General features: G+C 37.6%; 1 protein-coding gene across 1 annotated transcript in view; it reads left to right on the top strand.

Annotated features, from left to right (window-relative positions):
* mfsd14a (major facilitator superfamily domain containing 14A) overlaps positions 1 to 15,671 on the top strand; it is a 28,981-nt gene continuing 13,310 nt past the window's right edge. Inside the window, exons 1-3 of the mRNA XM_015389746.1 lie at positions 1 to 248; positions 7,254 to 7,349; positions 12,033 to 12,095. Of these exons, the coding sequence (XP_015245232.1) occupies positions 165 to 248; positions 7,254 to 7,349; positions 12,033 to 12,095 (243 nt within the window). The 5' untranslated portion in view covers positions 1 to 164. The remainder of the gene's footprint in view (positions 249 to 7,253; positions 7,350 to 12,032; positions 12,096 to 15,671) is intronic.

Here is a 15,671-nt window from a genome sequence, read left to right as displayed (position 1 = left end):
AGCTAAACTGAGGTGGGGATGAAAAATCATCATTTAGTTAGCTCGCTGCTAGCTGCCTATAGTTGAAGTGTAATGAGCTTAGTAGCCCAAATTTAGAATATTTGTTTACTTTTTGGTAGGGACGACGACGACCCTTTGACACCAAGGATGGACATAAGCTAACAATGACGGGGGAGAAAAAGAAGAAGAAGCGGCTGAACCGCAGCATTCTTCTTGCAAAGAAAATTATAATAAAAGATGGAGGAAGTGTGAGTTAAATATTTATTTATCTTCGTTAACTTAGGTAGCCATTGGGTAAGATAACTCTCTGTCGCCTATTTAGACTGAAGCCGTGTGTAGCCTATGCAAACATAGCTGAAGTTTTTATTGGCTGTCTGTTGAATATAATGTTAACCGTTAAACGCAGTCTGGCAGTTGGAGGAACCGCTAAGCTAAGTGGCTAGCTGTACCACAGCGGCCTGCTAGTGGTTTACACGTCAGCTCAGGTAAGGCTAGCTGGCTAATGTCAACAACACTGTTTTTTTTTTACCTACATAAATTATTATTTCCCCTAGCATTTTATGTAATCATTTCTATATCTCAATTCCAAGTTAACCGATTATTATTAAATTGTATTACTACCCAAAAAAGATAGAAAACCTCAGACAGCCAAACTTTAGGTCCAATTAGCTGTTCCTATTTACTGTTCTTATTGCTGCTCTTATATTATTTTAAGTGTAATGTTTCTTTTTGAAACTACATATATTAGATGCTGCCCAAGAATAGACATAGTTGTCATTTTGTCTCCTTAAGATTTGTACTGAATTTAGCCACAGCCTGTGACATAATGTGTTTGACATATACTGTGTTTGGTAATGTTTAGTCAACATTCCAGCGTTATAATTGCTTTCTGTTCTCAACAGAAGCCCTGCAGTCGTCATGCAGTTTATACTAGGGTTAAAAATCACACTGCACCTGCCAGTTTTTTTTGTTTGTTTGTTTTTTTACCCATTTCTTTTCACTGGTTTTGTACAGCTCTAAACCCAATTTCTGAAATTTCTTTGTAGGAGTTATAAAGAACGACCAAATGGCTAATTTTCTAGATATAACGGAAAATAAAAGTCTTGTAGAGAAGTAGTCTGAAAATTAATAATCTAAAACAACCTTAGATTATTGCTTTTACTTTCCCTACCAAAAAGATAAAATCCTCAAAAGTATTGGTCCGGTTTTCTATAAACAAAACTTATTTACAAATAATATAGAGAACCCTTCAGCCTAGAAATATGTACCATGTATCTAGGTTTGTTTTCTAATTAATATCCTTGAAATAGCACCCAATGTTTTGAGATGGAAAAAGTCTAAGTCTAAATGTTCAGTCATATGTTAGGAAGCGTTTTGGTTTTAAGTGATCTTTAAATATTTCCATTAGGACCAGAGGTGATATCAACAGTTTTTATTAATTAAAACTCTTTAGCTCAACATTAGCAAAACTTTTTAAACCAGAATGATTAATAACAGACAGAAACATAAAATTCAACTCTTGATATCTGCAGGCAGTTTTTTTTTTCTCAATTGGCCTTCCAACTCNCCGCATTGAAGCAGTCATTTCTGCAAAAGGATTCCCCACCAAGTATTGATTGCATAACTGTAGATAATTATTTAATTAAAACTCTTTAGCTCAACATTAGCAAAACTTTTTAAACCAGAATGATTAATAACAGACAGAAACATAAAATTCAACTCTTGATATCTGCAGGCAGTTTTTTTTTTCTCAATTGGCCTTCCAACTCAGTTTTTTTCCATTTTCAAATAGCCAGTCAAAGTCAAAAGCAGTTAAACTAAAATTTTCATACATCTCTATGGTAAATAGTAAATGGCATGTACTTATATAGCGCCTTTATTCAAGTTAGGAGACTTGACCAAAGCGCTTTACATTACATTCATTCACCCATTCACACATACACTCACACACTGATAGTGGCAAGCTACATTGTAGCCACAGCTGCCCTGGGGCTCAATGACAGAAGCAGGGCTGCCGTACCCTGGCGCCACTGGGCCCTCTGACCACCATCAGTAGACAATGCAGGTGAAGTGTCTTGCCCAAGGACACAACGACACTGAAAGTCGGAGTCGGGGCTTGAACCGTCAACCCTTCGATTTCAGGGCAAAACTCCTACATCCAACGCCACTGTCGCCCATCTCTAGTGTATGTCTGATAAAGTTTATTTTTGTTTTTTGCCAGGACTTAATTTGCTTTCAGATAACAGTACAACAAGATATGTAGTATATATTTTTTTGAACTTTAACTTGTTTCTTTTAATTCTCCATATAGTTACATAAAATAGTGTAATGTTTATAGATTCTCTCAGACAAAAACTTCTCAAATGTATTTGATATTAGACATGTGCCGATAAAGGGTTTTTGTAGCTGATTGTTCAATACCATTGTCTCATGTACATTGACGTTTGACAGCTCATCATTGATAAATGAGAAAGTATTATGAATTGACAACTGTTTTAGTGAAAAAGGCAAGAGAGACAAGGTTATTTTGAAATCAAACAGGATGATTGAGAAAATGATGTTGACAAAGAATGAAGCGGGAATGTCCTGTAAAGGTTTTGTGTCGGTTTTTAAACAAACAGTTTTTCCCTAGAAGGGCTGTTTTGTCATCCTACCCCCAGCTCAGACACCAGACAACTGTCACCTACTCTCCCCCACCTTCAGCACTCTGCCAGGGGGACTTATAAGATCTACTGCCACCCCCTTGTATCCTCTACAGTTAGCCCCTATAGCTAGTGCGGGCAAGATGCAGCCTCTGCTTTCAGCGCTCTGTTTGCCCTGCAGGCTTCTTTAATCAACCGCTGTGCTCCTCTACTCTCAGTTCAGAGCAAACACAGCAGTTGATACAATTTGTAAATTATAAACCTTATTTTCCCTATGGAAAAAAGGAATTGAGTCTTACAATAAACCATGGATTATGAGATCTGCGTCTGAGAATTAGAAATGCATGGGTGATGTCCTGTTACTAATACTTAGTAAAGGACCATCTCAGGTGATGACAGCTGTTGCTGCAGTTTTATTTGGTACCTCTAGTGTTTCAGACTAAACTGTCAGTTTTCTTAATCACATGGTCAGAAAAACATTTGCTGGTAATTAATTTCAATGGCAGTGTTTGAATGTCCGCCCTAACCCCTAAAACCCTCAACCACTATATCAAGCGGGACTACAAAGTGGACTTTACAGTGAAGTCAGTAAACTGACTGTTCAGGCAGATGATCACTGCTTTTCATCTAGTGTCTGTCATGTGACTCTGCATGGTGCATGCACCATCTTTATTCTGTCTTGCCACCCCAACAAATCCAATAATGCATTGTGAGGAGAGCTCTTGCAAAGCATTCTGGAATATATCTGCTCATCTAGTGTCTATGGATGATCACTACTTTTCAAGGTCCTTTGTGAGTCCACTACCTTTTCATCCAGTAGATGTTCGGAAACTCATGTAAAGTAATGTAACTACTATAGTAACCTGTATAGGGATTAGGGCGGACATTCATACACAGCTTATTTTAAGTTGCTTCATAACTTCATACTGAGCTTATCTTCAGGTGTTCCTTTGAAAATGCTAACCATTAGCATCTCTGGGGGGTTTTCCCATTGACGTTGGCATTAAGCTAGCGGTCTGGTTTTGTTTTTTCATTTATTTAATGCACAGTGTTACATGATATATTCTGGAAACAAATGTAAATGAAACATGTTTATATTATTTGTTTTTGCAGCTTTAGACGAGTGTTTTAGACGAAAGAAGTGTGTCTTTTCTTGTAGAAGCTGTTAGCTATCTGTTGTGTTTTGCAACATACAGTAACAGAATGGCATACATGTCCTGGCAGAGGTTTGTTGTAAGAAACATCATCCGATCGGCCTCCTTTGATCAATTGTTAGAGATCCAATCAATACCGTTTAGAGCGCTATCTGCCTATTGCGATCGGTTATGGATTAATTGGTACATTTCTATTTGATATGCCTTTGGTGTGTCACCATGCACTCACTCAAGAATTGATTATAATGAATATTGTTTGCCTCCTCTGAATTCATTTTTACTTTGTTGTCTTCTCTCAGTAACATTTTCCACTATGGATACTGTTCTTTTCTGTTTGGTTTATATCTTTAGCTTATATCTTTATTTGTATCTTTGATTACGAGCATGTTTAGATAGAAAAAATATTTTTTCTTGCTAGTCATTTGAATATGTATGCATTATAATTCTGTAGAGTATCGTTGTTTTTGTTTTTTAAGGTTCCTTAGTTTCACAAGTTGAGGTCACATATAACTAACAAACCCTCAAAAATAGGTTGTCAGAGCATTGTTTCAACAGGTTTAGATAGAGTTTAGCTTCAACTACTGTGTTGTAGTTCAACTACAAAAACAGCTTTCTACTTTTTTGTTGTTCAGCTACATGAAAAATAGCAAGTATATTGTTTAGATGTTGTACTTGGCTTGATCTTGCCGTCTTCTGTTTAGCAAACATGCTGCTCACACTTGCTGGCTGTGGTTTAATCTGGTAATACCTGGAAATGAGCGGCGCTTCCTTTGTCTGCGCATCATCACTGTTTAAGTTTTTCAACAGGATGTATTTCCATACAGCTGAATAAGTACTTTTTGTATACAAAGAGGGGACTAAAGTAGTCCTGTTTTATCCAGCGGACCGGCAGTGCACAGCAAAGTGTGGGGGAGGGTCTTGGTTGCAACAGTGTTGGCTCAAAACACAGAAAGATAAATGTGATAATTAATGTCTCAGTTTCATACTATAAGGACTCAAATCTGTGGGAACGATTTAGCTGAGACTTTTTAACCTTTAACTATAATTTGCCCTGGTTCATCGACTGAGGTGTTTGTGGTCTGAAGTCTGTGCTAAAAGTAAAGATCATAAGTTCATAATCCACTGACTTTGATACTGAATTATGCTCTATATTGTGGAAAGTGGGAGTAATATGGAATTAGTTATGATTGCATGGATCCATCACTGTTATGTAATTAGTTAACCCCTTAGCTCCAACCTTTTTATAGGTTGTGCACAAACAAATTTCATATCGAAATGCCATAGACCAGTAAAATTATATTATAAATCCCACATGCTTGGGATGTATCTAATTACAATGAACTATGAATATTTTACACAACTTGAACTATGTAGCTTCAAACATGTCCAAAATGATAATTTTTTTCCCCCTTGCATAAAGAAATGCAATTATTAATACTCTATATTTTGGGTTTAATTCACAGTTAACCTTGCCAACTCGTTACACTTGTTCATGTGGTGTAAATTTCAAATCTCTAGTGAAAATTTGAACCTATTGGTATTTAAAATGTCCATTTGGCACAGTTGATCCAAAATCAGACCAAAAGTACCGGTACCAAACTGGATTATTTTAATTTTGTGATTAATTTGACCTTAAAATAACATATTTCTACATTTAGCTTAACAGACATTTTCTTCTTTTACAAGCACTTTTCACTTAGTCATTTCTACTCTCCTCTCACTCCTTATACACATAAACACTAACAATCCTCACACTTCCAATACTTCTTTGCAGACCTTATCATATTGGCTAACTAAATATGTCAAACTTTGAGCAGTCACTCAGTTGATGAGTACCAGCGGCACAAGGAATACAGCGATGCATGCGCCTGGGGATGGTGTTTTTACGTGAAGGACGTTTCCCACCTCCACCTAACGTAGATTATCTAAATGGCTGAAATACTGCATAAGATGCATAAATGCTCCCTTTTTTTGATGATATTTTCAATTTTCCTTGAAAAATAATGAGATGTGGTGGTCATTATCTATAGCAGTGTTTTTCAATCCTGGTCCTCAAGGCACACTGCCCTGCATGTTTTAGATGTTTCCCAGCTTTCACACACCTGTTATCAATCGATAGCAGATTATCAGGCTTTGCTGAACTGCAATCATCTGAATCAGGTGAGCTGAACCTCAGAAACATCCAAAACATGCAGAGCAGTGTGCCTTGAGGACCAGGGTTGAAAAAAACTGATCTATAGGATTGCATGTTTAAAGAGGTACAACATTTTGTTTACAAATAGGCTTACTGTTAGATGTGGATCAAAATGTGAGGTCAAAACATCCTGGTCGGTGGGAGCTAAGGGGTTAAAAGTCAAATCTACATGAGAGTCTACACAAGGGAGAGTTGTGAGCTTGAGAAAAGGAAAACCACAAAAGTTTCATTTCCTTACAATTTCTCTGGCCAACCTCTTAACTCTACTCCTGACACATCTAGGCCCTCGTAAGTATGATTGTTGCTTCCTGCCTAGTTTACTGTGTCTACATCGGACCATTCAGAAATTATGGTTTCACCCCCAGCAGACAGATTTTCTACCAGCTCTTCATCCAGTCACAGCAAAATGCAGGTTGGGTGCTCGCCTCTCAATAGCACAGTGATCTCTTAATGTATCACTGGCCGTGCAATTAATTTGGAGGAAGTTGACTCATTTGTATGAATCAGTAAAAGCTTGTTCCTCAGTTTCTGTCAGTTGTATAGTTTTCCATTTGCTAAAATTAAAAAAAAGTTATCAGGGGGAAAATATGTGTACGTAAAGAAGTACTGCACACTTCCAACATGAATGGAAAAACAAACCGAGGAACTTGTTTTTAAAAGTGGGCTTTGTAATGTTTTCACCTCATTGTGTTTGCTAAGCAGTCTCCATTTTGAGTTCTAAGCTTAACTTTGTCACTTTAAAGATTCTGTAGAGTGAAAAGACCTTCTCAAAAGGAAGTCAGTTTTATTAGTGATAATAAGGACATTTATTTATGCTCCCCCAACGACTACTAGATCAGTTTTCTATAAATGAACCTGCAGAGCATACTGCACCACTGTTCCTTTACCTGTTGAACCGTTGTTTCGTCCATCAAATTCTTGATAAAGAAGACTTCTTGGTTTTATTACTGTCATGTGTTTGCATTCCATGACACAATCTCCAGTACTCTCAACAAAACAACCATAAAATGTAAAATTTAACATAACTTTGCTTTGCTTAGTATAAATACCAATCCTGCTCCACAACATCCAAATCCCCAAGTGTGGGTTGTCCCACTGGTTCATGGGGGATCATACATCAGATAGTAATTGGATATAATTGTGGCCTAAAGTTAGATCTGTTTGTGTGATCCCATTATCAGAAATGTTGAAGTTCTCTCAGAATGATGTTGCATGTCAACTAACTCTTTTTTGTCCTTTTTGTCTTTCTCTGTCTCCCTTTAGCCTCAGGGGATCGGCGAGCCCAGTGTCTACCATGCTGTGGTGGTCATTTTCCTGGAGTTTTTCGCATGGGGTCTTCTCACTACCCCGATGCTCTCGGTAAGCTCCAGAATCTGTTGCATAAGCCTTCTTAAAGTCACGTAATGGTCAAGTACCCTTAGAGCTTTGTCTTATTTGGTCACATTAAGGATGCCTTGTGCCAATATTATGCTGCGTTCATAAGAACTGCTTTTTGAACATCTGGGCAATTTACATGCAAACTCTATATTGGACTCACGTCAAGGGGGGGGGTCTAGAGGTACTCCGACGTCTTTGGACCGTCTGGTCCAGAACATCTTCAAGTGTCTTCAGCAGCTGCCACTGTGGTATCGACATACCTCAACTACGGCCAAAGCGTCAACGGAATAATCTGGGTTAATCCAAGCCATAATCTCAGCTCCTGCAGAGATGTTGGTGTAAAACTGTTAAAGATGAACAATGTTGTCTACATTTAAACTCTACTACAGGCATGCCCAAAATCGGTCCTCAAAGGCTGCTGTCTTGCAGGTTTTATGCTACGTTCAAACCGGACGCGCTTTGGGCAGCAACAAAGCAACTGCTGCTTCACTTTTGAAGCTTGTACATATAAAAGTCTGATGCATGAAGCGCGTCCAGTAAAGTGTGTCCAGATGCGTCTGATGCTTCTGCTGCTCCTGTGTTCAATGGCGAGTGTGGTTTTGCTATATTTGCTGTGATCAGTGGGTAGAAAGTAGTTTCAATGTTTTATGCTGTCACTGGGAATTCCTAGCAGCACTGGGTGGTTTCCACTACAGATCGTGGCGGCTGGAAGTAGATGTTACTGTTTTTCATGTATGTGGTGCAAAATGCTGGTACCAGAATTATAAAAGCGTACATATTTTGCCAAAAGATTTCAACATTTTAAGACAATTAAGACAAACTGTTTCAGTGATCATAGCACTCTGCATCAGCAGCGCTGTCTGTCTTTGCGCTGCAGGATGCGCTGCAGGACCTTTTCATGCGCCTTGATGCGCGTCAACCATTGACTTTGCATGTAAACCTGCTGCTTCCACTGCTTCAATCCCATGCGGTGTGAATTTAGCATTAGAATTTGCTTACCTTTGAACAGCTGATTCTTTTGATTGCAGTTAAACAAAAGCCTGTTAATCATCTACCAATGAAAATCAGCTGTGCTGGAGCAGGCAAAGCTGTAAACCTGCGGGATAGCAGCTCTCAAGGACCAACTTTGGGCATGACTGCTGTACTAAGTTTACATAAAAATAAAAACAGTCTACAATTACCTTCATAAAATATCAAAAATTGGCAGCAAAATATGTTTGGTTTAAAATGCAGGTAAATGCTGGTTTACCACATAAAAATAAAAGCTTACATTCACTTCCAGTCGCTATGAACGACTGTGAGAAATCCCAGAGAGCCTGATCAGCTTGAGAGATCTATCCCTGGATTCACAGTGATTCACTAATTCTTCTTTTGTTTGAATTGAAACTCTTGTAACATTTGTTATCATTGTGTCATTTTATCATGTAAATGGGAGATCAAAAAGCAATTTCGGCTTAAAATAAATAAATAATCCAGTCAAAAAATCGACAGCACATATTAAGGATCATTTAAATTCATGTCAGAATGATCAGTGTAGGAATCCGTACTGGAAACCTGTATGGGTTGATCTCTATTACCGAGTTTGAAATCAGTGGTATTGAAAAGAAACACAGTAAAGATAGTTTGTGGTTTCCATCAAAAATAATCCCAATACAATATACTGATATTGATTATTTTGGGGGAAGTTCCAGGGCGGATTCATACTTTTGATGTGGCTCTATATCTCCATAAACCCCTCTTTCCCTAAAACGTAAGATAAAATCTAAAGCCTCCCGTGTTTTTGTTTTTTTCTCATTAGCCTAAAGGAATAATTGAATACAACTGATTGAATAAAATCAGTTGCCAGAACCTTCTCGGACTTTGTTTTTTATCAATCTGAGTTTGTTTCCACAGATACTAAACAGAGAAATATGGATAGGACATCAGTTTTATTGTCAGTGCTCATACTTTATTGAAAAGGCTGGTCAGGGGGTTGCTGGCTTGTATTGTCAGCCCAGAGCACAGATGCAGCTCAGACAGCCCTCTCTCCACCGTGGGAGCAGCTGTGAGTGGCTTGATGTAGTGTTTGCTGCAGAGATTTCATAAGTTCCACAGAATAGAGGAATGAACCTACATGATCTCCTTGCTAGAACTGAATGTTCCTTTTAAACTGTTTTATACATGACATGCCATGGGCTGCATTCTATTGTATACCAGCTGGTCGGTTTAAGGTGTTCACCAGCATATTTCAGGACACTTTTCCAAATTCATTACCTCCCTTTTCCATCCAAATACTTTTTCCTTTTAATCACATCAGAAACCTGTATTTCAGAGTAAGTCTGAACATCTGTTTGCCATGTGATGTGAACCAGGCAGAGTGATGCAATGCATGCTTTCCTCTGGTGTCCATTTTAAAGGAGACAGCTCAGTGTTAATTATTTGCCTACACAATTGTTGGCTGAAGGGCTTTGCATTTTTGACTAATGTCCCGTCCGAGGATGAGAGGGACTGCTTCATTAGTATCCAAGAGCGACAGTTTTGACTAAACATTTCAGGCCTGAGTGTCTGTTGGGTATATGACTCTCAGAGGAAGAGAGGACATGTCCCTTACTGTCATGAACAATAACCAGACTCTAGCTCGGCTTCAAACTAAACATGCCTCAGTCTGAGCTAAAGTGCTGTATTCCTACTCTGGTTTCACTGACATGAACAAGACTCGCTGTAGATTTTGAGCTTTAACCATTTCATCTCCATTTACTGTGTCAGAACTTTGAGTATGTGTATTTATGTGATTGTAACAGATGCACCAACCAGACTTTTAGGACTCATGTCTGATCAAATGTTGTATTTTGCCTTTGCTCAGCAACACTAATTAAATATAGGACTCTTTTTAAACACCCACTGTAAAAGTCATTGAATGTTCTTGGCCCTAATGCTAAATTTAATTAAAAGCAAAGAATCATGGCGAAGACAAGAGGAATATTTGGTGTAATACCTCACATTTCAATTATAAGAAGATTTTAATTGGCTGTCGGATGAGTTGCTTTAAATCAGCTAACACTAACCCAGCCAGATTACACTATACTAGATTTAAAAGTCAATGGGTAGACAAACCCTACCATTATGTGCATCTTAAAACACCCCTGCTTTAGACCTTTTATATCCCTCATTAATGTATTTATTCTAACTAAGCATGCTTTAAAATTCTCACTGTACAAACGCCGTGACCTTTATCCTTTAGACCGCTGTTATTTATGAACATGTATGTAAAACCAAAAAGCAGCAATTATTCCTTCCTCTGTTAAACAAGGGTTACCATTAGACTATTGAGTGTGTTTGTGCCCATTTAACCTGCCTGCAATTATTGTTTTTAATAGATTAATATGGGCCAGTTTTTATATGTATTAGGACCACCTTGTGTACTGCCATGCTGCTGGCTTTTGGAAACTGGATTTTAAGACGAGCACAGTGTGACCTGATTGTATTTAGGAGTAGTGTGTTCACTTATTAAAAAATAATCACAATTTCAGTTTCAAGCAGAGTATCCTCCGAGTCCAATCCGCACTCGGTTTATCTGTTGTGAACTATTGTATACAATTATATAAAATTCTTAAAATATTTAAGAATTCTGCATTTAAGATAAAAAAAAAAGGGTTTCGTTTGTCATTATGCTCTATTCCAGAACTTGTTATAAAGTCTTAGTTTTAACTGATTTATTAATCATTATAAAATGAAAAAATAATTGACAGATTAACCGATTTGCAAAATAATTGTTAGTTGCAGCCCTATTGTGAACACATTTGCTTTCATGACAGTTATCCTCCAATTTGGATATAACCACGGTAGATTTAAATCTTTTCTTTTAATAACACTTCTGTTTTTACACTCGAGTTTATACAAAGAGTTCAGTGGGGGAAAAAAAAGAAATTTTGTGCAGCTTTACTTAAGCAAACCAAACCAAAAAAAAATTTTTTTCGCATGATTAAATGCTGCTTTAATATACTCTGCTGTCTCTGTTATGGTTCAAAGATTTTGTCAAAACTACTTGGGTCACATTAAGGTTACAAAAATAAAAGGGTATAACCAGGCGGCAGGAACCAAAAAATTTACAGCCTTTCCTTTTTGATAAATGAGTGCTGTTTAAATAAATACTGTAGGGATTGAGGAAAAATAACACAGATAAGCTCCTCACCACTAGTAAAGACTAATTGACTTAGGCAAAGTTTATCTTTATGACTAATGTGAAGGAGATCTCACCTGCAGCTAGCCCAGTATTTCAGCACCTAGAGTTGATGCAGAGCATTAAGATAGCCAAAGCAGACGGTTTTAAATAGCTAAACTATAATAAATTATCTCAGATCTCAGGTTTTATAAAAAATTTCTGCTGTAATTTTAAAGAGTTTACACACATTTTCTAACTTGTTAATGAAAAATAAGACACACTTCTTGATACGATATAAAAGGGGTTGTTTTTAAGTATATATTGGATCATAACCTTAATGGAGCGAAATATCAAACACAGTTCAGTTTGATTGACAATTCATTGCTTGATGTTTACCCTTGTGTAGTTGCATATGTATGATTACAGTTATGTTATTTGGTACAGCCACTAGACTGTGTATGTGAGGTTGTTATATGCCACAAGCAAACCCTTTTCATCAGTTCATCTGTGTCTGTTTTTTCTAGGTTTTACATCAGACATTCCCCCAACACACATTCCTGATGAATGGACTCATTCATGGCGTGAAGGTAATTACACAGACTGACCTCATGCTTTATCATTGGCATTTTATAGGTGGTAAATGCATTTCACTGTTTATACAAACTAGCAATCCCTATGGGAATTGTTGCTGGTTGGTTGTGAAAATATAAAACTATATAGGCCATTTATACATCAAGACAATATAATTCTGATATTGATATAAACTATATAAAAATCAGCCAAGAAAGTTCCCAACAGATGATGTAGAAATGTGTGAATAATTGTTTTCTAGTTTATTTTACATCTTTTATTTTTCAAAAACATATCTAAAATGTAATAACTGAAGAGTCTCAGATTTAGAACAGTTTCTTTTTGGAGCTCTAAATTGAACAGATTAAATGGAAAAATGCCTTTAACAAGGTAATGATCTCTTCTGTATTTTTCTTATTCCTTCAGTTCGTGAAGGACTGTACACGTCGTGGACAGTTCTCGTGTACATGACAGTTTCTGACATTTCTTTATTTTTTTATGACTAACTGTCATATGACTAAGAAGAGAAGCGCACATAATCTGAAAGATTATGTTTACAATTCACTATAATAAATCATCCAACAACTTATAAGTCACTTTGAAAAAACAACCTACGGTCAGCAGCTAATTCAGAAACATTAGCTTCTTGCTGACGCTGTAGGTAGAGCTCTTTTGTTTTATCATCCTGTTAAGATTTCTTCCCTTCTCTCTCACACATGGCACAGCCGTGTTTGTTAATAGAAGCTTGGTTTATTGCATTTCTTATCCTTAGTCAAACAAAACACATCCCAGCCCTGTTTTTTTTTTCTTATCTGAACGTTGACAACATTATTAAACTTTTTAATCATCACAAAAATCAATCGCTTCTCAAACCCCCATAATAAGACTGGACAACTCCCCGTCATTGGTGACAAACTCTTGCTCTGCTCTTTACTGTGTGTCTTAATTGTAAGCTGCAAGACGAGCTGTTGCTTATTAGCATTGTGTGTTCTACGCAACATTCTTTTTCTAATTCATTAGACACTAAAATCAGAAACAAATATGTGTGAGGGCTTAAGCTGGGTACGGGTTGCTGTTTGGACACCTTATATATTGTCTGTGGTTAACATCATCGCTCATGTAGCCAATATGTTGCGGTCCTTTCTGTTTGGCTTAAATAAACTGAGGTTCAGTCAGTGACGCATGCTGTAATTTTATCCACATACGATAAAACCGTTTAAAATAAAATTGACATAACCTATATGTATTGACAATAAATTATTTTCCAGCCCTATATTACTCAGATGCTAGCAACCTTTCCTGTTTATGTTGTGCATTGACCGATGACCTTCGATGATTGCTTAATTATTGATAGCATCCACCCTTAAATGCAGCTGTTCTCTCTTGCTCTCAGAGTAACACAGCAGAGAGGTTGGAGAAGTTTAAAGCTGAGTTTCAGTCACCAAGACTGGATGCATCAAAGCCACAGGTGTCAACCTGCAGATCTGGAGAACCAGTGGTCTGCAGCCTTAGAGGCAGCACTACATTTTTACCCTAAATGTACAGAATGAATACTGCTCTATACCACATTCTGTGAAACTGGCTCAATGTCAAGGAGAAATTCAGCCTTTTATTTGTTGTAGATACATCTGAAATTTGCAGGACCCCCAATGATTCAAGTTTCACAGCCCTGATTTAAACTGATGGGGTGAGCAATGAGCTCATCTAAAAACCCAGAGGATCATACTTCAAAATGCCTACATCCAAAATGCTGCCTGTAGCAAGAATGCAATGCTGATCTTTATCCCGAATATTATTTCCACACAGTGATACATGGTTGTAGCAACACCATGATTCAATTCGATTCAGTTTATTTATATAGCGCCAATTCACAACCCATGTCATCTCAAGGCACTTTACAATTCAACCAGATCATACAGTTAAATTGATGATGAGTTAAGTTTTCTTCCCAGCAGAGATGTGGAAGCTTATTACAGTGAATTAAACAATATTTCCTCAATGAAACGGACCTGATTTTGATGAATGTATTTGAATGGTTAAAGTCCAGACCTGACCCCAGTTTAAAAGTCAGGTTTCTCACCAACATATTTCAGCGTAACACAGCGCTATGCTCTAAAAGGTCGCCGTTATGCTTTAAATCGGATGGCTCATTTTTTATCAGCTTTACGGCCCTTTGACTGACATCTGGGCTTCCTCCCACCGCATTTCAGCACGGACACTAGTCAGGCGGAAACTTTTAGAATTACAATGGAAATATTTCTATACCCTGACGTTTAATGAGTGTTACAGCCAGGAAAACTGTTTTTAGACACATTTACCTCCTTATTTGCACATATAAATGAAGAAGGCACTATGAAAATGAGAACCCCCACACCATTGAGGCTGTAATCAGCTCACAGAGGCAGGCAAACACACTGCAGCAGTGAAAAGAATGGCTGGCAAAAAGCATACAGAGATAGATGAGGCACACCCTGAAAACACCGTTAACTGCATAAAACTATGTTCTGCATTGAATTGACACATAAGGTTAAATTGTTTAAAAAGAAAAAAGATTGACTAAAAACTGTTTCAATTCATAACTATTCCCCACTTTGTGTTGGTTTTCTTAAAAAAACAAGCACTACTAATCTACATTACAAAAATTGAGAGGGGAAAACTTCAAGACATGAACCTTTTTGCAAAGGAGCTACTAATTAATTTCGTTGAGCCTTTTGGAGGGTTCGCTAAGACTTTAAAAACACCCTGTTCAACATGAGCTGTATGCAGCCTCAAATAACACACTGGTTCCAAAGCAGATCAAACAGCAGCTTAGTTAAAGCACCTGTAAGTTTGAAGCCCTTACAGCATAAAATGTGGGGCAAGCAGTTTCAGGGTGATGTATTTAAATACTCCCCATTTGTTTACTAAAAATACAGACCACTTGTAGCAAATAATCATGTGAATAAATATAGTCTAGTCAGAGTATTTATGAGAAAATCTACCAGTGACTGTCAATGGTAATGAAAAGGCTTACTCTTAGGCCTGGTTATAATCCCACAGCAGTGCATCGTAGTGGGCGTGTCGCAGATATTTTAGATTTATGCCCAATATTGAAGTGTGGTCTGCGTTATGTTTATTCCCTGCTGAAATGCAAGAGGGACAATCACAAACTAGCTGTGGGTCCAAATATGGCCGAGGCAGTGAGGAAGTGGAAAAACTCCAGGGGCAAGTTTGTGCGACATTAGGGTGAAAAACAGCAAAGATCCAGGTGGAAGAAAAGCGTCCCAGCGTTCTCGCATTCTATTCTAGGTGGTCCATCTTCACAAGTTGTTTTCCACAATGGGTGGTCATACAAAAAAAAAAAAAACGGTAAGGTATCAAACAGGAAATATGCATTATGTAGAGCGGATGTAGAATTGACCAATCAGAGGCCTCCTGTCTGCGGCACTGACTGCGGTCACCTACAATTTTGGAGAGGGGCAGAACAGTGTTTGCGGAGGGGGTGGGGGCACATTTGCGTTCACTGCGACACACATGACCTGGTTTCCGAGTATAAATCAGCTTTAGAAACTCTTCAGTTTTCCAAATTAAATTTAGTTTTATTTTATTTTTTT

The sequence above is a fragment of the Cyprinodon variegatus genome, unplaced genomic scaffold (genome assembly GCF_000732505.1).
Source record: "Cyprinodon variegatus isolate N-32 unplaced genomic scaffold, C_variegatus-1.0 Scaffold471, whole genome shotgun sequence".
In the NCBI taxonomy this organism is placed as follows: Eukaryota; Metazoa; Chordata; class Actinopteri; order Cyprinodontiformes; family Cyprinodontidae; genus Cyprinodon; species Cyprinodon variegatus.
The sequence above is the reverse complement of the archived record's forward strand: the minus strand, read 5'-3'. Positions and strand labels throughout refer to the sequence as shown.